Source organism: Mercurialis annua, linkage group LG5 (genome assembly GCF_937616625.2).
Source record: "Mercurialis annua linkage group LG5, ddMerAnnu1.2, whole genome shotgun sequence".
Taxonomy (NCBI): Eukaryota; Viridiplantae; Streptophyta; class Magnoliopsida; order Malpighiales; family Euphorbiaceae; genus Mercurialis; species Mercurialis annua.
The window spans coordinates 53,669,025-53,693,010 of NC_065574.1; the positions used below are offsets into that span (position 1 = coordinate 53,669,025).

The 23,986-nt window shown below is 32.7% G+C and overlaps 2 protein-coding genes across 2 annotated transcripts; one reads left to right on the forward strand and one right to left on the reverse strand.

The window, feature by feature from the left end:
- Positions 1 to 13,702: 13,702 nt before the first annotated feature.
- LOC126680401 (uncharacterized) lies at positions 13,703 to 15,985 on the forward strand. Its single transcript, XM_050375532.2, has 2 exons — positions 13,703 to 14,541; positions 14,636 to 15,985. Exons 1-2 carry the CDS (start codon positions 13,947 to 13,949, stop codon positions 15,880 to 15,882), a joined length of 1,842 nt encoding a protein of 613 aa, XP_050231489.1. The 5' UTR covers positions 13,703 to 13,946; the 3' UTR covers positions 15,883 to 15,985.
- A 2,369-nt stretch (positions 15,986 to 18,354) lies between these two features.
- LOC126680955 (purine permease 21-like) lies at positions 18,355 to 23,149 on the reverse strand. The gene is made up of 2 exons (XM_050376275.2): positions 23,025 to 23,149; positions 18,355 to 19,524 (listed from the first exon to the last, which is right to left on the reverse strand). Exons 1-2 carry the CDS (start codon positions 23,059 to 23,061, stop codon positions 18,392 to 18,394), a joined length of 1,170 nt encoding a protein of 389 aa, XP_050232232.1. The 5' UTR covers positions 23,062 to 23,149; the 3' UTR covers positions 18,355 to 18,391.
- Between the last annotated feature and the right edge of the window lie 837 nt (positions 23,150 to 23,986).

The following is a 23,986-nucleotide window of genomic DNA, read 5'->3' on the forward strand; positions in this document are numbered from 1 at the left end:
GCCAGACCGTTTAGACACGGACACAATTAGCCTAAACACGAACACGACACGATTATTAATCAGGTTTAATATGCAAAACCCAAACACGACACGATTATTACGCGGGTTACACGACACGACCCGTATAAACACGTTTATCTAATAGTGTTAACGAATCAATCCGTTTAAAGTGACACGTTTAAACCCATTTAATTATTTAAATACTTTTTAGATTTATTTAATATAATATTAAAAGAATTACTATTATATTTTGAGATAAATACTATTATAATTATATATAATTTAAAAAATTAATAAAAATTAAAAATTTAATAACATTTAAATTATAAAAACAAATATTTTTTTAACTAAAACTAGTTAATCATGTTTAAACGTGTTTAAACGGGTTAGGCGTGTATAACCCATTTAGACACGAAATTAATCGTGTCATAAACGGGTTGACCCGTTTATGACCCAAACCTATTCACATCAAACCCAAACCAGTTTAACTTCGTGTCGTGTCATATCATTTAATCATGTTGTGTCTAGAATTACCAAGTCTACCCCCAACCAAGCGAAGCCACAAGTAATTCACAATTTCAAAGATATGACAAAAGATACACATGAGATATAATTCAGATAATATAAGCGCTAAACAGAACTACTAAATTATGGATCGAATTCTTCCACAAGCATTACCACTTTCTTGATTATCAAAAAAAAAAGATAAAAGATAAAAGATAAAAGATTTTTATTTTTATTTTTTTATTTATTTAGTCATTTTAAAATTTTTCTATTCAATAAATTATGTACTTATAAATTCATGTTTATTTGGTATTTGATTGTGTGATTTATTTTGTCAATTTATCAAGTTAGGTAGATTTTAATTTTCATGTCACATGCATTTTTACAGCGACTATAATGAAAACTTTTTTCCATTTAAAAAATCTAAAACTTTAAAATAAATCAAATATATAAACTAAAAAAATGTAAACATTTAGAAAAAATATCTTATAAATTAAATTTTAAAAGTTTAAGGATGTAAAGATGGGTTTACTTTTAGAAATATACATTAGTTTTATCTTCTTTAAATTTAAATACATCAATTTTGAAAATTAATATATGAAACCATTTTGTATTTTTGTCGGTTTTAACTGAACCGATCTAATTACTAATCTATTTGGTCGGTTTGATTTTAATTTTTTTTCTTTTATTTCTATTTCGGTTTTGGTTAGAGTTCCTTCACCAAAAATATAACCCGCAGGTGAATTGATACCACTTCCCTCTCAAAAATAACTACCTTCCTAACGGCAACAATTAACAGAGCCCATCAACATCACCATTTTCAAAACCCACAATTTGCCGCCTCCGTCTCACTTCCAAAACCAAGAAAACTCTCAAAATTTCAATTCAATCCGTCTCTTCAAATTCTCTCAAAATTTCTCTGTATTCTACATTTTGGGTTCTTGATTTTTTTTCTGTTCTTGAACATTTCTTTAAAAATCAATCAAGAATGGAGGAAGAAGACGACGACGACGACCTCGAGCCAATAGACGAAGACGATCAAGAATATAAACCAGAGAACAAAGACGAAGAAGTGAAGAAGAATTTAGCCGAATCCATAGCTTATGCATTAGAACACGTAGAGAAACTAAAATTAAGACGTGCCAAGAGAAAACCACTTCAAGAAGCCAATTTTCAAGCCCTAAAGAATCGCCCTCATCAATTCTTTAATCTTTCCGATGAAGAGAAAAAAAAGATGTCGGATCGCCTCGAAAAGAAGATCCTAACGTTCGTATTCCCGAAAAAAGCTGACGATGACATCCCACCGCCGTGTTTTAGACCCCCGAAACACCCTTTTCCGCCGGTAGATTTGATGCCAGTTACAGAACCACCGCAGGATCTTGAGAAACCGACGAGGAAACGTAAGCTTCTGGAGGACAACTGGTTCGATAATCGTAAAAGAGCGAAGAGAGAAGAGCGACAAAAGAAATTTAACAAAGATTACAGAGAGATGTTTGATAATTCTAAGTTTATTAGCATGAAAAAACTTTGTGATATGAATAAAAGCTTCGTTACTAGGAAGGGGATTCAGAATCTGAAAGAGAAGATTTACGCGGTTTTGTACGAAGGTGACGGTATAGTTTTCAAGAATTACATTAAAGAATCAAGAGACTCGATCGATCCGAAGAGGAGCTTCTTAGAGTGGGTTAGAAACTGTAACGATCTACGTAGACTGAAGCTGATAAAGATTCGAGCGATTTCCGTAGGAAGATCGCTCACTCGTTCTATAATGGATCTTATGTTCTTGATGTCACAGAATATGAGTGATGAACTAGTGGCTAAATTTCAAGCTTTCGAAGATGCATTAGCATGGGTGGATAGAGATGAGATCAGCATAGTGATCTGCAGGGTTCTTGAATTCATCAAATCGGTTGCGAAAACGCTGAGGCGAAAAAAGGAATCGGAGATCGCGGATACGAAAGGGAAGGAAGTGAGAGTTGAAGGAGAGGGTGATAAAGGTCTTGAAGAATCGTTCGTCGACTCGTTCATGCATAGGTTGATTAAGGAGGTGTTGCAGTTGGAGCTTTTTTGGGTGTGTAAGAGGTTGCCTTGTTATAGAAGTTTACTGATGGAGATGTTACCGTTGCTGGAGGATGAAATATGTGGATATGAAATGGATGTGGTGGGATTAGAAGCAGAGGTGGAAGATGATATGGAGTATGCTAAATTTGGTATAGTGTCGATGGATTGGAAGGAGACTCTTGAATATTATGAAATGGAGGTGAAGATGGATGAGTTATGGAGTGTGCTTCATCATGTGATGTGAGTGAGTTGGAATTGAGTTAACTCAGTGAGTCATGGATGCAAGTAGATTTGTCAATTTGAATTGATTAACAAATGAGTACTAATTAATTGTGATTAGTAATTCACTTTTTTTTTATACCAGAAATAATAATTGAATGACTTGACTAATTTTAGTGCATTTTGTTCTGCCTGTGGACTGGAGTACTAATTTCTTGCTTTATCAATGAGTAACTGTAGTAAAAGAACCAATAGGTTAATCAAATAGATTAAACAGAATTTATCAACTTTATATTTACTGAATTATCTAAATGAAAGCATAATTATCTGAATAATGTAATTAAACTTTTTATGCTACTTTGTTAATTTCAAATCAACTCAATAAATCATTCAACATAGGTTAAATTTATTTTTATTCTTTAACCTTATTATTCTAATATACCCGCAGGTGAATTAATCATTTTCCTTACGAAAGAAAACTAACTTGCATAAAAACCTTTCTTAAGCACCTACAACTAGGGGCGATCAGAAACCAAATCAGAACGAAAAACCGAACCGAAATGAAGTTTGTTGTTTGGTTAGGTTGTTCGGTGAGAACGGTTTGTTCCAGTGGATAATTTATAAAAGTTAGAGTTAGGTTCATGGTTCAGTTTGGGAGGTTGTAAAATCGAAATATTCAAAAAACTGGCCGAACCGAACTTTTCAAAATTAATAAGGATTTTTATTGACTTTAGATCTAAATTTTAGGGCTTTTTTGTTGTTTTGCCTAAAATTTTAAGATTTTTAAATAATTTTAGAAATAGCTCAAACTGAATTTTAAAATCAGAACCAACCAAATCGATTAAAAAAATTGGTAAAATAAATTCATGTGTTTGGTAAAAAAAACTACGGTTCAATCGACTATTTAGAAAATTTTAAACCGTCGATTTTGGTCGATTTGGAACAAAAGTGAACCAACTGTTGCTCACTCCTACCCACAAGCAACTCAGTAACTTTAGAAATTAAATTAAATTTTTATTTTTGATAATCAAATATTTTTGATAAAGTTGATTATTCTAATTACTTTAAGAAATTGTTTGACGAAATTATAGTAAAAAATTTGATTAATTATTTCAATTTTTAATTCAACTAACAAATTCGGGTTATTAGCCAAAATGGTACCCAACCTTCGCACCTTGTATCAAAATGGTACTCAACCTTTAATTTGTATTAAAATGATACCCAACCTTCTAATGTTTGTATCAAAATGGGTTTTTAAATATTTTCCGGCTACTTTTGATGACGTGGCAACCGGAAAATTAATTTTTTATATTTTTGCCACATCTCATGACAAATAAGATTTTATATAATTTTAAAAATTAAAACGAACTCTTATTTTACATCAATAAAAAAATTATTTTTCCGATTGACACGTCAATAAAAAGTGGCTGAAAAATGCTAAAAAAACCATTTTGAAACAAATGTTAGAAGGTTGGGTACTATTTTGATACAAATTAAAGGTTGGGTACCATTTTGAAATAATGTGCGAAGGTTGAGTACCATTTTGGCTAATGACCCAACAAATTCTTTGACGGAAACAGCGTTAAATTAAACGGCACCAGTTAACAACATATAAATCACATTAATTTACAGTTTCCTCTATATTACCCTGAAACAGAAAAATCTCATTTTCATAATCAAGAAAGCTCTCAAAATTTTCTTGAATTTCATCAAAATTTGTTCTTTACTTTCTTCTCTTTCACCGTTTCTTGAATCTCCGTTGCTTTAGATTCTTCTCTTTTAATTTCTCTGTTCTTAAGAAAACCAATCAAGAATGGATAAAATCAAGAACAACGACGACAAAAAGGGCAAATCCATTCAAGATTCTGACGAAAAACAGCCGATCAAGAGTTTCAGCGCGGCATTATCAGAAGCATTTCAAGCAATGAAGCTGAGAACGACACCACGACGTTACAGGAGGGTTTTCGAATCTGATGAGCGAAATTACAAGCGCATGGTACTGAAGTTTCAGTCAGAAATAAAACTCACGAGCCAAGGAATCTTGATTAGCCAAGAAAAACAAGTGGAATTGAAAGATTTTAGAGTGTTGTTTCATAAAGCTGAGTGCATCGACATGAAGAAACTCTCTGAATTGAATACAATGTTCTTTAAGGGTAATCATAAGAGAGTTCATCAGAGCCTGGAAGGGAAAATCTACGCAGTATTGCACAAAGGCGACAGTATAGATTTCAAGAATTATTATGATCAAGAACCAAGACAACTCAGAAGAAGTTTCTTTGAGTTGGTTACAGATCGTAAAGATATTCCGAAACCGAATTCTTTAACGGCCCGAGCAGCTAGGGCAGGGAAATTTCTTTGTGCTGCAGTTATTGATTTCATGTATTATCTGTCAATGAATAAAAGCAATGAAACGAGGGCTAAATTTCAGGCGTTTGAAGATGCATTGGGATGGGTAAGTCGAGATCATAACACTGTGGTGATTCGTAGGGTTCTTGATTTGATCAAATCATTAGAAAAGAAACTGCGGGAGAAAAGTTCGATGATGGCAGACAAAATGAAAGCTCATGATGAGGAAGATGATCTTAAAGAATCGTTTGCTGATCCGATTATGTTCCAGTTGATTAAACAGATTTTTGAAGTGGAGCTTTTCTGGATGTACAAAAGGTTGCCTTGCGCTAGAAGTTTACTGGTGGGTGAGCTGCCATTAATGGAGAATGAATTAAGGAAATATAATGTGTCAGTAATGAAGGTGGAAGACAAGATAAATGCCGCGATTTTCGATGGTGAATTCGGTGATTTCTTTCTGTTTCAGAGCGATCGGGTTGATTATATGGACTTGCACTCGAAGAATGATATGTTGTGGGATGATTCGGATGAACTTTGCTGTGCACCAAACTGGTTTCCTATGTAAACAGTATTCATAGAGCTATAGTGGTTACTTGTTTAGATTTCTAACGTAATTGTAAGGAAAATTTGTGGAACATTATAATAAAACGAGTATAAACTCATTTCTGAATTGTTCATATGGTGATGCATTGTTGCAATTCATAAGGCTCTCAACAATTTTTGTATACAATGTCTAAAAATATACACTTTTTATGCTACTTGAATTGATTTTGTCTCATGGAGATGAGGGCTAATTATCCCTTGGCCAGTAAATCACTCAACATTCACCAAGTTGATTTTCAAGGACGAGCTATTAGATTTATCTGAGATTAGTTCACACGATGTTTAAAGAGCCAGACCGGGCTGCCCGGTTCAACCAATCTAGCCGCGAGCTGGAGATTAGTCATTAGGGCGGAGGTTAGTGTGGTTCGACTATGCAAACGGAAGTTAGTATATATGGGCCGACCGCAAGTCGAAAGCGAGTCTGATTTGGTCATTTTAAGACTAATGAATTTCATGTTTAACCACTTCTAACAACAAAAAAAAACTATACGAATTGTTGACCAGTTAATCAATAAAAACTCGAAAATTTTCATTAATTCATTTATTTCTATTTTTAAAAAAGGAAATGAACTTATCTATCTATGACTTTAATATTTTTGTTAAATATACATCGATTTCTAAATTCTGCTAATGTGATTTATCATCCTTTTGATCTTTTACTGGCGCAATATTATTCGTCTATATATATATAATCTATCCTACATCCGTTCCAGTGCACACCTACTCACTGATCAAGAAAATACTTCATCCGTTCTTTTTTAAATCATATCAAATAAAGTCACGCTAATTACCGATAGTCATAGACTTTGTCATACTAAATTACTCAAATGTAGGGGTGTGCAAATGATTTATTTTGGTTTTTCAATTTTCTAAAATTTAAAACAGAAACAAAAACTTGGTAAAAAGATTGAAGTATTCATTTTTAATCCGGTCTAGTTCGATTATTCGATTAATTCAGTTCGGTGCACAAGGTGTCTCGCGTGGGTTTTAGGGCTAATTCCCAATCAAAAGCTAGGAATCATTCAACATATGATTTCAATTTTACCGGGTTAAATATTTTTACGGCTACTAAATTATAATATTTTATAAAAAAAGTTACTGAATTAGAAAAGATTATTAAACAGTTGCCGAAATATAATTTTTTTACAAAACAGTTACCGAATTATAAAAAATCATAAAATGATTACCGAACTATATATTTTTAACAAAATGATTATCAATTTACTGATGTGGACGAAATAAAGATGTACAGTCATGAAAAAAGTCGGTAATAATTTCTGAAAAAATTATAATACGATAACTGTTTTATATAAAAAAATATATAATTCAATAACTATTTTGTATATAATTTGATAATTCTTTTATAAAAAAATTATAATTCGACTAGGTATCATTTGTAATTTTTTTAGAATTCACTAACCTTATAGAAGAAAAGCAATGATTCGGTAAAAATTAGCCCCAAAAAAATTGCTACTTTCCCCAAAAAAAATTGACAGTCCATTAAGTGCAATCTTAAACAGAAAAATTATAACTCTTTTAAAACCCCAATTTTGCCGCTTCCATCTTTAATTTCTTCTCTTCCAAAATCAAGAAAGCTCTCAAATTCTTCCCAAAATCATTAAACCGTTTCTTGATTTTCTCTCTGTTTCTTCAACCTCTGCTCCGATCTTGGCCTCTTTTCTTTCACAAAGACCATCAGTATTCAAGAAATTAATCATGAAGAAATTCTTCCAAAAAAAGAAATCAAAAATCATCAAGAAATTAAGCCCGGAGACGTTAGCGGAGGCACTAGCAAATGTGGAGCTTACAAAATCACAACCGCGCGTCAAGAAACGGTGTCACATCCATTACTGTAAGCTTTCCGATGAGGAACATAAGAGCATTACTGACCGCCACAAACTGTGGCTTCTTGCATCCGTCCGGCAACACCCACCGCCCCCAAAACGATTCAGACCACCGTCCTACGCAAGAAAGCTCAAGATTGACCGTTCAGAAGAAGAAAATGACTACAGAGAAGTGTTTTGTAAATCTAAGCGCGTTAACATGAACACAGTCTTCGAACTAAACATATATTTCTCTGAAAGAACGGGTCGGAGTTTAAAAGAGAAGATTTACGATGTTATGCACGAAGGATATTTTAGAGTCTTAAAGAAGGACGATAAAGAATCAAGAATTGCCAAGAAAAACTTCTTCGAGTTGGTTAAAGATTGCAGGGACTGGCCGAGGCTCAACATTTTAAGGAGGAGAGCAGTAAAGCAAGGGCTTCGAGTCTCCAATATGCTTCTCGATATTATGTTCATGATGTCCCAGAACAAACGCAATGAAATCGGGGCGAAATTCCAGGCGTTTGGAGACGCGTTAGAGTACGTAAGTAAAGATGAAGAAACTGTGGTGATCAGTAAGATTCTTGAGTTGATCAGAGCAGTAGAGGTTCAACTGAGGTGGAAGAGAAAGACTCTGGGAATCGAAGATGAAGATCTGGTCCAATCGTTTATCGATGTGTTCATGTTTAAATTGCTTGCGTGTATTCTTTATTTGGAGTTTTTCTGGGTGCTTGTAAGATTCCCGCGGGATAGGAGCTTGTATGCTGATGAATTATTAGCATCGGCGGAACATAAGATAAATAGATGGCAGCTAAAGTTAATGGAGATGGAGGATCGTCTTAAAGCAGCGGCGGCTGATGGTAAATTTGGTACACTGCCTCGGTTTTGGAAAGCTGGTGATGGCTATACTCGAATGGAGTTCAAGATTGATGATTTGTGGCGGGATCTTAATGATTAATCGACTATTTTTAGTTAATTAATTGTTTGTGCAATTGTGTTTCAGTTTTTCATTATGATTAGTTGTTGTTCATTGCGAATTTGGTCTTGAGATAGATGATGTGAATGAAGGCCTAATCTACATTCTTGTTCAGTAAGCATTAAGTGTTTAATGAGTTTGTTGGTCTTTTTGGCGCGGATCGAATTGCGAATCTATTAGGAAGTGAATTCTGATTATGAGCGTGTGAACTTGATTTTAAACGAGTAATTAAATTGTAAATCTGGTTGATCTTATATAAGTACTAATAAAATAATGACGAAATACTAATAATTGAACCAAATTCAAGCTAGTAATTAGGTATTTATAAGTATGAAAAATAAGAAAACAAAGAGTGTTTATGAAAAAAAGAAAAAGAAAAAAAAGTGTTTGAGTGTTTATCTAAGAAATATACACTTTTTTGCTACTTTGGTTGATTTTGTCTCATAAGGGCTGATCTCTTGGCCAGTAAATTACTCAACAAGTTGATTTTTTGAAGGACGAGCTGTTAGAATTTCTCTGTGATTATTTCACAATGTGTTTGCAGGGACACTAAATGTATCTGGTGATCAAAATTTAACAAAGATTTTTAGGCTAAGATGATGACATAGTATCCGGATTTTAGCACTTTTAAATCATTTTTTGGTTGTATTCTCAAAAAAAATTATCACTTGTACATAATTTTAAGGCCAAATGACAAAAAAGACCAAATTTTTAATAAAAATTTCACAAAATTTCAAATCTTTCAATTTTATCCAATTTGTCCTGAAATGCATGATTTCGTTTCAATTTTATCCAACTACACAATTTTACTGATGTGGTGCTGATGTGTGGCATGCCACATCAGCGCCACGTAGGCGCCACATGAGTAAAATTACAAAATTGAAACAAAATCATATGTTTATGGACAAATTGGATAAAATTGAAATGTTTGGATTTTTGTGAAACTTTCTTAAAAACTTTGGCCTTTTTTGATTATTTGGCCTAATTTTAATTCAATAACGAGTTCTTAAGGCTAAATGATGCAAAAAAAAAGAGTAATATTCGTGTGCAATTAAAACTTGGAAGCCAAATTGAAAAAACAATTAAAGTTTGAAAACCAAATTGAAAAAAAAATCAAAATTTAATAATTAAAATGAAAACAAATCAAAATTTAATCACTAAAATGAGATATTTTCATAGTTCGGTTACCATTACCGGTGTTTACGGTTTAAGGAGTCGAACTGGACAAACCGGCTGGTTCAATCCTTTTTTATGAATTATTATTATCAACCATTTACTCGTGTTTATTTTTATGAATAAAAATATATTAAAGCCATAAAAAGCGGCAAAACCAACCACTCTAAATGTTTGCATAAAAAGTAGCGCACTTAAAATGGCACACTAAAGACTACGATTTAGAGAGGTAAATATAACTCGTATTTTATAAAAATCCAAACTCGAATAGCTAAAATTTCTATTACAACTTTTAAAAAGAAAAGCTGTCTTGGTGAAGGACCATTTACTCGTGTTTCGCAACTCATTTCAGTTAAACAACTTCAAAGGAAGCATGTAATGTTCAATAATTTTTTGGACGGCCGACATTATATTTCTCAGGCGGAATTATATTCATTGGGCTGTTTGATCAGGCAAGGTTTCAATCACTACCAGATGAAACACGAGAAAAATCTTTCAATTTTTAATTTTGGTTAAAATAGTCAAAAAAAATATTAATGTGGATGTGAATGTGAATAATTAAAAAAAACCAAAAAATCATTAAAAAGTGATAAATTATCAACTAAAACCGGATTCCGGAGTACCCGAGATCAGGGGCGGATCTAGGAAGAGCGAATGGTGAGCAACTGCCCACCTTATAATCATGAGTCTCTTTAAAAAATGTTGATATAGAATTAAAAAATATGATTTTGTCACCTTAAATTATATAGTTTGCCCACCGTAAAATTTATTTGTTGTCAATTTTACTCATCTTTTAAAATTTCAATATAATTTTGACCACCTTATAAAATATTTCTGGGTCCGCCACTGCCCGAGATACAACGAAAATAAAGGTCATGAGAATACCGGTGAGGGGATACCGGCAAACTGCTCCGACACTTTATTAAGTTTAAGTAAGAAAAAGAAGAAGAAAAAGAAAGAGTGCAAAAATGAGAGGGAAAAGTACTTCTAAAATTCGCATATAAGATGGTTTGTATAGGCCAATCCGAGCAAATCTGAGCTGAGATTTTCCTTCTTCTTGTGCCCCACAATTATGTTAGCTGAGGTGCACATTCTCTTGTGCCCCGAACGGAGTGTAAGATGCATGCTACGTATGGAACATTCTCGTGTGTTATAAATCCTCTTGTGGTCCTTAAAAAAATTGTTAGACATGCCTTATCATCCGAGGTACAGACCTTTTCGAGCTATCAGCTATTACCCTTCATCTTATTCTTCCGTTTATAAAGACCAGGGTGACAGCTGCGCGTTATATCCTGATTATTCTGGGACGACCTGGACGACTTTAGTCCCGATGCTAGTTATGTGAGGTATCTCGGCCAATATTTACATAGTATCTCAGGCCAATATTTACATGGAATGTCACAGTTAATAAAATAACTTCATATCTAAATATGACATATTGATTAATTATTAATGTGGATTTTCTGTATGTATAATACTAATACCTAAATAAAATATAGGTCTAATTACTCAAAAACTACCCAGTTTGTAATTTTTTTTTATTTATACCATGACTTAGGAAAATTTTCAATTGTACCCTATTTTCGAATTTTATGTTTCATTTGTACCCCAAAATTAAAAATTTGATAATTTAATTAATTTACGGATGAAAATATTAAAAACAAGATACATAAATGATTAACATTACCGTTTTATCAGAATATAGGTTAAAAATAAAGGACTAATTTAAACTCTTTTTCAAAAAAATAGGTCAATTTAACTCATTAGGTAGAGATGAAACATAAAAATCGAAAATAGGGTACAATTGAAAATTTTCTTAGGTCATGGTATAAATAAAAAAAAATTACAAGGTGGGTGGTTTTTAAGTAATTAGGCCTAAAATATAGTATAATTAATTACTAAATAAAACATACACTAGCTGTCCCGTTTGGTTTTGTGGGCTAATTCTCAATCAAGCCCAAGAAATCATTTAAAGTGCAACCGTTAACAGTCAATAAGTCAACAATTTTAAGCAGAATTGTTTTTTTCAAAACTCACATTTTTGCCGCTTCAATCTTTAATTTCATGTCTTCAAAAACCAAAAAACCTCTCAAACTTTTCTCAAAATCATAAAACCATTTCTTGATTTTCTTTTCATTTCTTGAATCTCTGCATCTATCAATTATGAAGAAATTTAGCGCGGAGCGGTTTGCGGCAGCGCAAAAAAAGACGGAGCACCTACTGTCCGGCAAGAAAGAGTGCCGTGTCCATTACTGTAAGCTTTCCGACGAGGAACATCAGAGCATTTATGATCGCCAGAAACTATGGATTGCGCTTAATGCATCCGGCCGACAAGAGCTGCCACTCCCGAAACAATTCAGACCACCGGAACACCCATTTTCAAGAAAGCGCAAGACTAACCCTAATAACGCCACCACCGCTAAAAAACCAAAGAATTCAGACCAAAGAAACGATTACATAGCGGTGTTTGGTAACTCTAAGTACATCACCATGAGGAAACTCTTTGAAATAAATCAAAGATTCTCTCAAAACAAGGGTAGTCCGTGTTTAAAAGGGAAAGTTTACGCAGTTTTGCACCAAGGGGAAGAGAAAATTTTCAAGAATGACGATGAAGAATCAAGAATTCCCAAGAAAAATTTCTTAGAGTGGGCTACAGATTACAGGGATGATTGGGTGAGGCTTGACCAGTTAAGGAGGCGAACAGTAACGCAAGGGTTTCGAGTCTGCGGTCAGATTCTTGATATTATGTTCATGATGTCGCAGAACAATTACAACGAAATGGGAGCGAAATTTCAGGTTTTCGAAGAGGCATTAGGATGGGTAACTAAAGACGAAGAATCCGTGGTGATCTGTAAAGTTCTTGATTTGATCAAAGCAGTAGAGATTCAACTGAAGGGGAAGAAAACGAGTCAGAATTCCGAAGATGATGATCTAAACGAATCGTTTCTTGATTTGTTTCTGCTTAAATTCCTTTCCAAGATTTTTCGTTTGGAAATTTTCTGGGTGCATAGAAGCTTGCCATGGGAGAGGAGATTACTTGTGGATGAAGTATTCGCATCGCTTGAAGATGAAATAACTAGATGTGAGCTATCAATAATGGAGATGGACGATGATATTGAAGAAGCTGGAGAAGATGGTCAATTTGGTGTACTGGTAGAGGATTGGAAAGAAGGTGATGACTATGTTCGAATGGAGTTGAAGATTGAAGAATTGTGGGGGGAACTTGATGATTAATTGATTATTTTCAGTTCAATGTCTATGCAAATATGTTTCAGTTGTTCATTATGATAATTAGTTGTTGATTATGAATTTTGGTCTTTAGATAGATAATGTAATTGAAGGCCTAATAATCTAACGTTCTTGTTCACTCCCAGTTTGTTAATGAGTACAATTACAAAGAAATGAATATGTATTAGACACGTATTTTACAATTTAACTAGTTTAATTATTTACCGGTTCTTATGGTTTTTATCCCAATTAAAAAAGATTAAATCGCGCTTTTAATTCAAAATGGACCAATCTATGATTTTTGATCTAAACGGCTTGTCCAGTTCTAACATTCTTAAAACAATACCTATAAATTCTCTACTAATTAAATTTATTTATTCTAATTTTTTAATAACTTTTTTTCACTATCTATATAATGACTAAAATTATTTCTATTTACTAGTTATTAATTGGATTCTTTTGCAATTTCATATTATAAAATATATAATTAATAGGATTATTAAAAGTTACTAGTAAATTTAAACTTAATTTTGTAAATATATTATAAAAATAAATAATACTCGGTTGTTGTATTTAAAATTAAGATCTTAAAATAGAAACTTGTTAAAATATCATGTTTTATTTCTTTGGGTTCACTTTGGCCAGTTTGCAATCAAATTTAATTAACCATTCAAGTTAAACTTTAATTGAAGGTCTAAATTACCCAATTCTTTAATTTTATCCAACCATATTTGCATACAGTTTCTTAATATAACCCGCAAGTGAACTTAGACTTCTCCTTAAGAATAACCACCTCCAAATAACGGTAACACTTGAACAGAAACAGAGAAAATTAAAACAATTTTAAAACCCACATTTTGCCGCCTCCACAGATCATTCTCTTCTAAACCCACAAAACCTCTCAATTTTTTCTTGATTATCTCTCTGTTTCTTGAATCTCCGTATCTTGGGTTCTTTTCTTTTACTGTTCTTCAACATTTCTTGATAAAGAAACCAACAACCAAGAATCAAGAATGGACGATCAAGAAAAAGAACAAGACAAAGATGACAAAGATAATCAAGATTCTAAACCTGACCCATCTCCCAAAAAGAACGTTAAAAAAGTTCAAAAACAGAACGATAATAAGGTAGATAAAGCGTTACAAGCTCTAGATCAGAAGAAATTTAAGGTTTCCGGTACGGAGCTTGGGCGATCTTTTGAGCGCTGGAAACAGCATCTTTGGGAACAAGTATTGCCTAATCCTGAGGTACCTCCGAAGCCTTTCCGACCACCGACACACCCTGAAACATTGAGAAAACGCAAGCTTCGTCGGATGCAAGGATTACCAGCTGAGCCAGTGATGCCTCCGAAGCCTTTCAGAGTAGTACCGGTACACCCGGAAAGATTAACGAAACGCAAGATTCATCAGTTATTCGGAGAGAAAAAAGATGAGAAAAAACAAGAACAACGCCAGCAACAAGAAGAAGTGAAGTTAAGTGATGATAATCCTACACTTAGTAACCCTAAGAAAGTTAGATTCTTTAGGAGCCAGCAGCAAGATGAGAATCCGGGTGGAGATTTACAGAGGTATAAATTATGCAAAATCGATGAGAATCAAGCTCTACCAGGTACTTAATTAATTCTTTAAATTTTAAACTAATTATGTTAATTAGTCAAGAAAAAGAGTAATTAACGTCGAATTGTTCTTGTTTTGGGGTTTAGATGATGATCAAAGTGGAGAAACAGAACATGAACCTAACAAAATCTTCATACCTCTGAAGAAAGACCTGACCGTCAGGAAATATAATGATCAAGATTCAAGAACACGGTTGGATCAGCAGAAACTGCCCAAGAAATCCCGCACCGTCAGGGATAATAATGATCAAGATTCAAGAAAAGACTCGACAACACAGTTGGATCATCATGAACCGCCGCCGAAGAAATCCCTCATCATCAGACTCAGGAGTAATTATAATGATCAAGATTCAAGAAAAGACCCAAGATCACATTTGGATCAGCTTAAACCGCCGAAGAAACGCAAGATTCCTGAGCGATTGTTCGTTGAAGGCACTAGTAGTAAGGGGATTGTGATTAAAGAACAAAAACAGGAGATGTTTACAGATTACAGAGGAGTGTTTGATAATACCGAGCCAATCAACATGGAGCAACTCAGTGAAATCAATGCCAATTTCTACGAGAATAAGGGAACTCGGTCTCGCTTAAGAAAGATTTACGCGGCGCTGCATGGAGGTAAAGATAAAATTTTCAGGAATATTGATTTTGATTCAAGAAACCCTAAAATGAGTTTCTTGGATTGGGTCAATTCCTCGGAGGATAATCAGGGACTTGCACTATTAAAGGAACGGGCAGTATTTGCTGCATGCCGAGTCACCTGTGAGATTATTGATATCATGTTCTTGATGTCGTTATCCAACGTCGGCGAAATGGGAGCTAAATTTCAAGTTTTCGAAGATTCATTAGGTTGGGTAACCACTGACGAAAAAATCAGTTTGGTCATCCCTAAGATTCTTGATGTGATCAAAGCAGTAGAAAACCAACTGAGGAGGCTGAAATTCTTCGAGAGGCGCGAATCGAAAGGGAAAGAAGTGATGAACGAGAGAATAGATATGGTCGAGTCGTTTATCGATGCGACTTTGCATCTAATCCTTGAAGAAATTCTTCGAATGGAGCTATTCTGGGTCGAAAAACGATTGCCTTGCAGCGCAAGGTTACTGGTCGATGAATTGCCATTGCTTGAAGAGGAAATTTTTGGATGTGAAACTTCGTTGCTAGGGTTGGATAAGCAGATTAAGAAGGGAATTCGGAAGGGTAAATTTGGTGTAGTGGAAAGTGACTGGAAGGAGAGATTTGATTATGTTGAACTGGAGTTTAAGATGGCGGAGCTGTGGAATTGCTTTGAAGTGTTCACTGATTATGGTGTTTTTGATAGTTTAGACTTCGCACAGTAATTTCTTTTGTATTAGTGAGTGTTTAATTAGCTTTTTTGTTCAGTGATCAGTTTTATGATTCTTCTACTATATGTTCATTAAATGTTTAACAGCTAAAGCCTGCAGAATTCAGAGTTATTGAACTGTTCTGTTTCATAGATTTACTATTGACAATGTGTTATCATTCAAAGAGCTAGCACGGACACTGCATTCAATCCACGTGTCCCGTTTTAGAAATGTTTTGTACACTTGATGTATCCGACACAAAACCTCATATATGCTTTACATAGAAAATTAAAAATAACATCGTTTCGCCATGTCCGATTGTCATGTTTCCCCGTGCCCGTGGTATACGTAGCTCAGTATACTGGAGTTTAATCAGAGAACTAATGTTAATTAGTCTAGATGCTCCAAGTTTCCTGTTGTATTGAAATGATTTTTTTTTTGTCTGCATATTAATATTGAATTTATTTATTTATGTGACTCTCAAATTTAAAATGTCCTTTATCTTTTGTAATCATAATTTACTGAAAAAAATAAATCAGCCCTAGTTGTAGCAGCCAGTGTTTTACAAAATCAAGCCGGCAATCGAACCGGTTAGGCCACCTATTTCAAGTTCAGCAGGTTCAATAGCTGGTTCAACCGAATGAATAAATTACACTTGACAGATAAATTTTAGACGGTCTAATAGGTTTAACCGGGTCAATTATACCGGTAAACTGGCAGTGATCGATCCCCCTTCAAAGATGTTGTAAAACAACACTTGCTGTTGCCGCTCTTAGAGTAACCGTTACTAAATAGTATTAGGAAGAGGGAATTCAACCGGACAGCTGGCCGGTTTTTATTTCAATAGGCCGGTCTGGTTTGGTTTTTCAATCACTTAGCAGCTGGACTAATTCCCATATGCTCATGCACTACCCGCCGCCATCAACATGTAACACCAAAATAAAACACACTCTACACATAAAACCAGCCGGAAAATAATTAAATAGTTAAATCTGTTTGATTCATTTTGGAAAAAAAATAAATTTTTTAGTTTGGTTTTGTTTAAAAAATAATTTTTTTTATTCGGTCTAAAAAACATAATTTCTTTGATCCGGTTTCATACTATAAAAAAATTATTATTTTTGGTTGGTTTTGATATTGGACATAATTTTTTCCAGTAAATTTATAATATCAACAAACCTTAAATAATCATATTAACTAAATCAAAATTTCGAACCAAATTTAATTTGGTTTGATATAAAAATAGGTTTTTTTAGTTCAGTTCGGTTTTGGACATTGTAGATACTTTTTTCGAACAACTAAAAAATCGATAAGAAATCGAAACATACAATAACAGTATCCAGAGAAACACATTCAAGTGACGAGCTATTGACCAATTTTAAAAAAAATTATAGAACTAGATCAGTGCATTGTTGCAAATCCTACAATGGCGTCAATCCACTCAAACGCCACCTTGCCCATAATTTTTAGTTTGTTGGTTTCGGCCCCGATCAGATTCGATAAAATCTATATTTTTTCCGCTGGTTCTTATGAAGTCCAAGAATCTATTTTTTTATATAATGGCTGTTGTTTTTGTTTGTATTTCATACGACTTTCAGACCAAAAATCACACAAATTTGAGAGTTAAAAATATTCTTTGCCTTTTATGTGTAAAGTGGTTACTGGGTATGCTTTTAATGTATGTATAAATCCAGTTTTAATATGGTATAAATCCAACACATTAAAATTATAAATTTTTCATAAAAATATAATATAGGTGTGTATATGGCATCTACTTAGTAAAACCAATTTCATATGTACATCTTGTTTTATGCTTTGTGCGTATAATTTGGATAGAGTCAACATTATGTGTTATTTACTAGAAAGCGATAAACAATAATTTACAATTATAAGAGCTTATTGGAAAAAAAAATTGAAAAAAAGGACTAGACAAATAAAAAATTGAAAATTTTGGACCTTTTATCATTTCCGACGTGGCAATTTTGTAAATCATCTAATGGCTATTAAACCATACATGCACGCTCACAAGTTTTGTTTATAAAAGGGCCTTTTAAACAAAAAACAAAGAGTGTATGAACTTATTGAATAACAAACTTTTAAGAGGAAGCATATGTATAAAACTTGAATATATAAGGGTCTTTTAATAAATTAAGCCAAAAGTTTACAACAACTTAGAAAACAAAAACACCATAAACATGTGTAACATATCACTACTAATTTTCTTAAACAAGAGAGCACTATTTCAATTGACAAAAGAGAATACAGAAGACCCATGTACTATTATAAATTTATAGTGCTTTTTAGAGTTTATTATTAAATAGGTCTCTATACTCATAGTGAGTGTAATACATACTCATTCTCCATTAAAAAAAAACCTAACAATTAAAATAAATTAAACATAGATACTAGATAAACACAAAATTTTTTTTAAAAAGATTATATAGATAAAAAAACTAAAAATACATAGACCTTAATATAGATTTAGCCTTCATAAAAATACACATATGCTACTTTTTCTCACTACTTAATCATTTCTTGAGATTACAGTATCTGAAGATTTCACATTTCTGTTATCATCCTTCATTTCTTGGCGATTACCCTTCATTTCTTGGTGATCAAGGTACTGCTGATAAACATAAGACAAGAACCCCCACACAGCTAACACCAACGAAACCGCCTTAACACCATCCATTGTCTCATGAAACACAAACAAACCTAAAATAGGAACAATCGGCAGACCAACAACACTTATAGCATTGGAAAACAAAGAAGAAACCTCAGAAATCAAACCAACACATCCTATAGAATACACTTGCCACACAATACAAGTCCAAACTAAATTCATCACATAAGAAACTTTCCCAAGCTGATAACCATTCATTTCCTTGCTCAAATCATTCCATTCCCCACTACCAAACAGCCCAACTAAGATAACCGCAGTTGCAACTGTCTGCTGACCGACAATCATGTCAATAATTGTCTTAAATGTTTCAGTTTTTATCACTTTTCTGAAGGCTAGCTGTGTTAGTGACATCACTAGTCCATATCCAGCAGAAGCAGCAACAGTGCATATAAATCCAATTACATACTTAACTTTAGAACTTCCTCCACTTGGGTCCTCTGATTCATTGTTGAACACTAATAAAACGGATGAGATTGTCAAAAGAAACAGAGAGTTTATTATAAATGGAGTGAACTTCTGATTATTGAGAAAATATGAGAAAAATGAGTTGAAGGCTAGTTGTGATGAACATATGAGAGTGTAAGTTGAGACAGGAAGATACTGAAGCCCAATTGAGTAAAGATAACAGTCTGCTGCTACCAGTAAGCCGATCGACGCGTAAATCCCAGCGAGTTTTAAGGTAGATGGCGGTTTCATATTGGTTTCATTATTTGTTGTTGGAGGTTTTTTAGAGGTTGTAATGAAATAGTAAGGGATGAGAATTGGGAAGCCGGCGAGTTGTACTAATGTGGCCAGCCATTTGCTGGCTCCGCCTTTTACGAAGTATAATCGTCCTAAGATTACGGCGACTGATTGGCCGGAGAGGAGACAGATTATGTAGATGGAGATTCGAATCCATTGATTGTAGTTTCGTTTTGGTTGGGTAGTAGTAGGGTTTGCTGTTTCAGGTGTGTCTGCTTCTTTAGATTGTTGACCTGATAAGAAAAAATTAGGTTAATGCTTATATTTAGTCATCATATTTGTTAGTTCATTCAATCATTAGTATAAAGTAATGGAAAAACATATAATGGTGTCCTTGAGCTTTTATTGCTTTTGTAATTGAGTCCTACGATCTCGTTGCTTAATTTTGTTTAATTAAGTTCCTAAACTTAATTATTCATCAAAAAAAGGTTCCTAAACTTTAAGTTTGTTTTTTGTTAATTACGGATTAACGGATATTAGAATCGTGTATTAAAATATTCAAAAGGAGCGTGTGAAATCTGATAAACAAAAGAGATTAATTATTATATGAAGCTATATATTTGTATAGATGCACGATTCTAACTTTGGTTAGTTAAAAATCCACAAATTAATTTATAATACATGTGTTTCTCTTATAATAAAATCATAAAAAAGATATTAAGAAATGGGTAATTTTTCTATCTCTAATGAAATGATTTTTCTAATTACAATTTTGCAACGAAAACTATATGTATATGCATATTAGATTGGTTCATATTGAAATTTTCTTTTGAATTCATTTTATTTGATCAATTAATTAAATAACTAACTAAATCTAATATTTCAATAGATAATTTAACTTTTAATCTTCAACTATTTGATGGAGTTAATTTTGGCAAAAGTTAGTAAAAAATTATGAACATAAAAGTTAAGGGAGTCAATTGAATAATAATAAAAAAAATTGAGGGATCTACTTACAAAGATTGTAATAGTTCAATTTTATTATTTAACAGAGTTAAATGTTTGTGTTGCACGCCCCTAAGTTGCATTTCTCAAGATTCGCGAATGACAAAATGAAAAGTATAAGGACCCAATTAAACAAAAAACATTGAACGATTCATTTACAAAAACAGTAAAAGTTTAGGGACCTTGTTCTTGATTTTGCCCAAAACAGTCAAGACTCGTATATGATTAATGTTTATCTGCTTCCACGTTTAGTGGGTTTTGGCGTCATAGCATACTGAATCTGGAATAAATTAATTTTTATTGATTATAGTTTATAAATTGTGTTTAATGTTATTTAAAAAAGTAGGAGTAATAAAAAGTGAAAGAGAAACTTTAAATCTTAATTAAAATAGAAAATAAAAAAATTAGAAAAGGAATGGACCTTTTCTCAAATCAGGGCCTGCCGAAATTAGTGGATCGCCTCTACTTTCAGGTAAAATTTAAATTAAATTAAATTTTTATATTATTTTTTAATTTATATGATCAGGTAAGCTATGCCGGTGTGTTTTGTCCTGAATAGTCCCGACATCTAAGTACTGCGCTCTACAAATCAAGGTAATATTTATACTTATATCGTTTTCAACGATAAGTAATTTCCTCTTTTAAGTTTTATTGCTATATATTGCTACCGTTCGTTTAGCAAATTAATTACGCTTTGGTGTTCTAATTTGTTAAACGAATGTGTATTTGAATGGCTCAATAATAGTCGCAAAGTCCATTTTTGTTTCTTTTGTTTAAGAATGGTTCATCATTTTCATGAGATGACCTTTCTTTCTATATATTTATATATTGCTATTTTTGGCGGAAAAAAAAATATCAGGGCCTGGCTAATTTATATGGATGGTGGGGTGGGGTTAGTTGAAAAGTTCCTTTTCATCATAAATTGTTATTGGTCCAATTATTTGGTTTACAAGGCAATTTACTTATTTTTTGATAATTTGAGAAACAAGAATGCAGGGAGAATAATTGAATAAAATATGGCTCAGCGTTTAAACCATTCGAATTATAACTCGTTGGTCACTTTACTTGTCTTGGTTCACTTTAATTACAAAATATTATGATGGAAATAAATAAATAAATATTATTACCAATAAAAAAAACAGCTATTTTTTCCCGTCCTTTTTACCATCTGTTATTAACAAATTTTTTTGTATTTTTTTAACTTCAGAAGTGATTTAAAATTGTAAGCTCACTGTTTGAAAATAGACTTATTTTTTATAAAATACCAAATTTTCACTTTCAACCTGAATTATAACCACATTTTTTAAAATCATCCCATTTTTTTGTTATAAGAGTTTGTGAGTCAATGATAGCATTTCAAAAATAATCAAATTGTCAAATTAGATCCTTCAAATAGTTGTCACATTAATAAAAAAATTTGATTATTTTAAAATTGACTATAAACACACAGACCTCTAAAATAGGTTAAATGAAATTATTTAAAAATTATAATTAAAATTGATCTCAAACATAAAATTTTGATACTTTTAAGTCATGAAGTCTTGAAATTACCATAATAACACAAACCTCAAAAACAGAGTACTCCTTCTCCTGTAGATATTCGAAGCTTAATTGTACAATTTATTGTTAGAAGGGTTTTTTCGTGGAATTGTGTTAATTGAACTTTTGAAATATACTCCAATTTTTATGGAGGCAATAAATTGCGGGACGATTTCCAATATTTTAGAACTATAGTTGTCGTTATAGTTTTAATTTTTATTATATATATATATCCGATAGTATGCATTAACTTTTAATATATTATAATAGTATAAGCTCTACGCAGCTTACTGTTGGGTTATGGGTTCAATTTCTTTTACAAATATTTCTCTCTCCAAGTAATTCAAATATTATACCCAATATATAAGAATAATTAATTTTTAGTATAACCAACTATACATATAAAATTATTTAAATATGTATAGTTGGTTATACCAAAGGGGGACAATTTTTCTACATGTTTTATAAATTACATATATTATTAGATATTGTTACAAGAATAAGGTGGGCAGAATATTAAAAAGAAAAGGTTTAAGTATTTAACTTTTCAGATTTTGTTTAGAAAAATAAAGGAAAAGGTGAGCAATAGTCCACCTTCTGCTAGGTGTAGCTTCGCCTCTTATTATAAATTTATTATATGAGTTTATCTTATCCTATACAAAAATAAGTATTAAATTTTCCATTGTTAGTTTAACCATACTACTAGAAAATTGTATTTTACCAACGGATTTTCCCGTCGCTAAAAGCTGAAATTCGTCGGTAAATTAAGTTTTCCGTTGGTAATCGAAAAATTTCCGTTGATAATTCTCTGTTTTCTTTGATTTTTTTGTTTATATTAATATATAATTATATTTTACTATGTATACAGTATTAATCATTAAAACTTACGATTCTTTTTTATACATTAACCAAATTTGTTTTCATATTAGTATATAATTGTGTCATACCACGTATTTATACAAGATAAATCATCAAAACATAGAATAAACCATATCAATTTTTAATTTAAATATAATCAAATACATATTTTAAAGTTTCATTCTATTTTTATTTTAAAACAAAATATATTTTAAATAAAAAAATTACATTAATATTTTTAATTGATCAAAATTCAAAACTGTCGTCAATCAAAATCGACTAGCTCCAAACCGGTTCGAAACAACGAAACCATGAACATACGAGTTTGAATCAAAAATGTAAACAGTTTTGAATCAAACTGTGTTATGAGATTAAATGATAGCCAACTTACCCATGATTTGAAGCTGCAATTCTTGAGCTTCTCCCATGGCAAAAAGTACAGAGATTTTCAAGAAGATGAAGGCTGGGATCAAGAGGTGGAGAGAGAGAAAAATATTTGCAATGAAATGAAATTAAGGAAGCCTCATACTATGCATATATATGCAATTTTGGTCGCTAAACTAGGGTCCAATAATATAGTGATGCATGGTAGACTATATTTGTGTTGACCCTTTGCACCATCCTTTATCTATACTATATAATAGGCAAAACCCATACGGAGGCCCCTCTACTTTATCAGTTTTGTTCGAGAGGTCCCTACTCGAAAGTTGTTCACGTCCGGGTCCCTGTACTTGGTAAAATCTAATATTCACACCCTTACGTGGACGGAAAACGGCAAGTGTAGTTCACTCTCCGTTAATTAACAGAAAAAAGTGATGTGTCATTCATTTCAATAAATTGAGGTATACGTGGCATCAATTTTAAGGATTTATTTATACAAATTACAACTTAATAACAAAATTGTAAAGTCAAATAAATTTGATGGCAAAATGGTTATTTTGCCATCACCTTCTTCCTTTGAATTCTTCACTCAGTAGCAGTAGTCTTCTCCAGCGATGAACGGCGACAACAACTCTTCCTGCATTCAACAAGTAGCGGCGACGGACGGCAGATCCTTGCAACGGCAGTAGCTTTGTTGGCCGGCAGTAGTGAGATCTCGACCAACGGCAGCATCAGCGGTTTTGTCATCTCCGGCCGTGTTTCTCATCGATCGGCAACAAGAACTTGAAGCCCGGCTGGAAAATGATCCGGAACAACCTCTATAGTTTTCCAAACAATACTAAAACTGACTGTTGACATCGATGCTTTACCGTTACTTAGATTCATACCTTAATTTTAAAATAAAAACAAAACTTTGATCTCAACACAATTAACAGTTCATCAAAAAACAACCAAATTTCACATGTCTGAAAC

Coding starts and splice junctions, on each gene's coding strand:
- LOC126680955 (XM_050376275.2), bottom strand. CDS start 23,061: ATGGGAGAAGCTCAAGAATTGCAGCTTCAAATCATGG. Junction 19,525..23,024: donor ATTGCAGCTTCAAATCATGG/GTAAGTTGGCTA, acceptor TTTTCTTATCAG/GTCAACAATCTAAAGAAGCA.
- LOC126680401 (XM_050375532.2), top strand. CDS start 13,947: ATGGACGATCAAGAAAAAGAACAAGACAAAGATGACAAAGATAATCAA. Junction 14,542..14,635: donor TGAGAATCAAGCTCTACCAG/GTACTTAATTAA, acceptor TTTGGGGTTTAG/ATGATGATCAAAGTGGAGAA.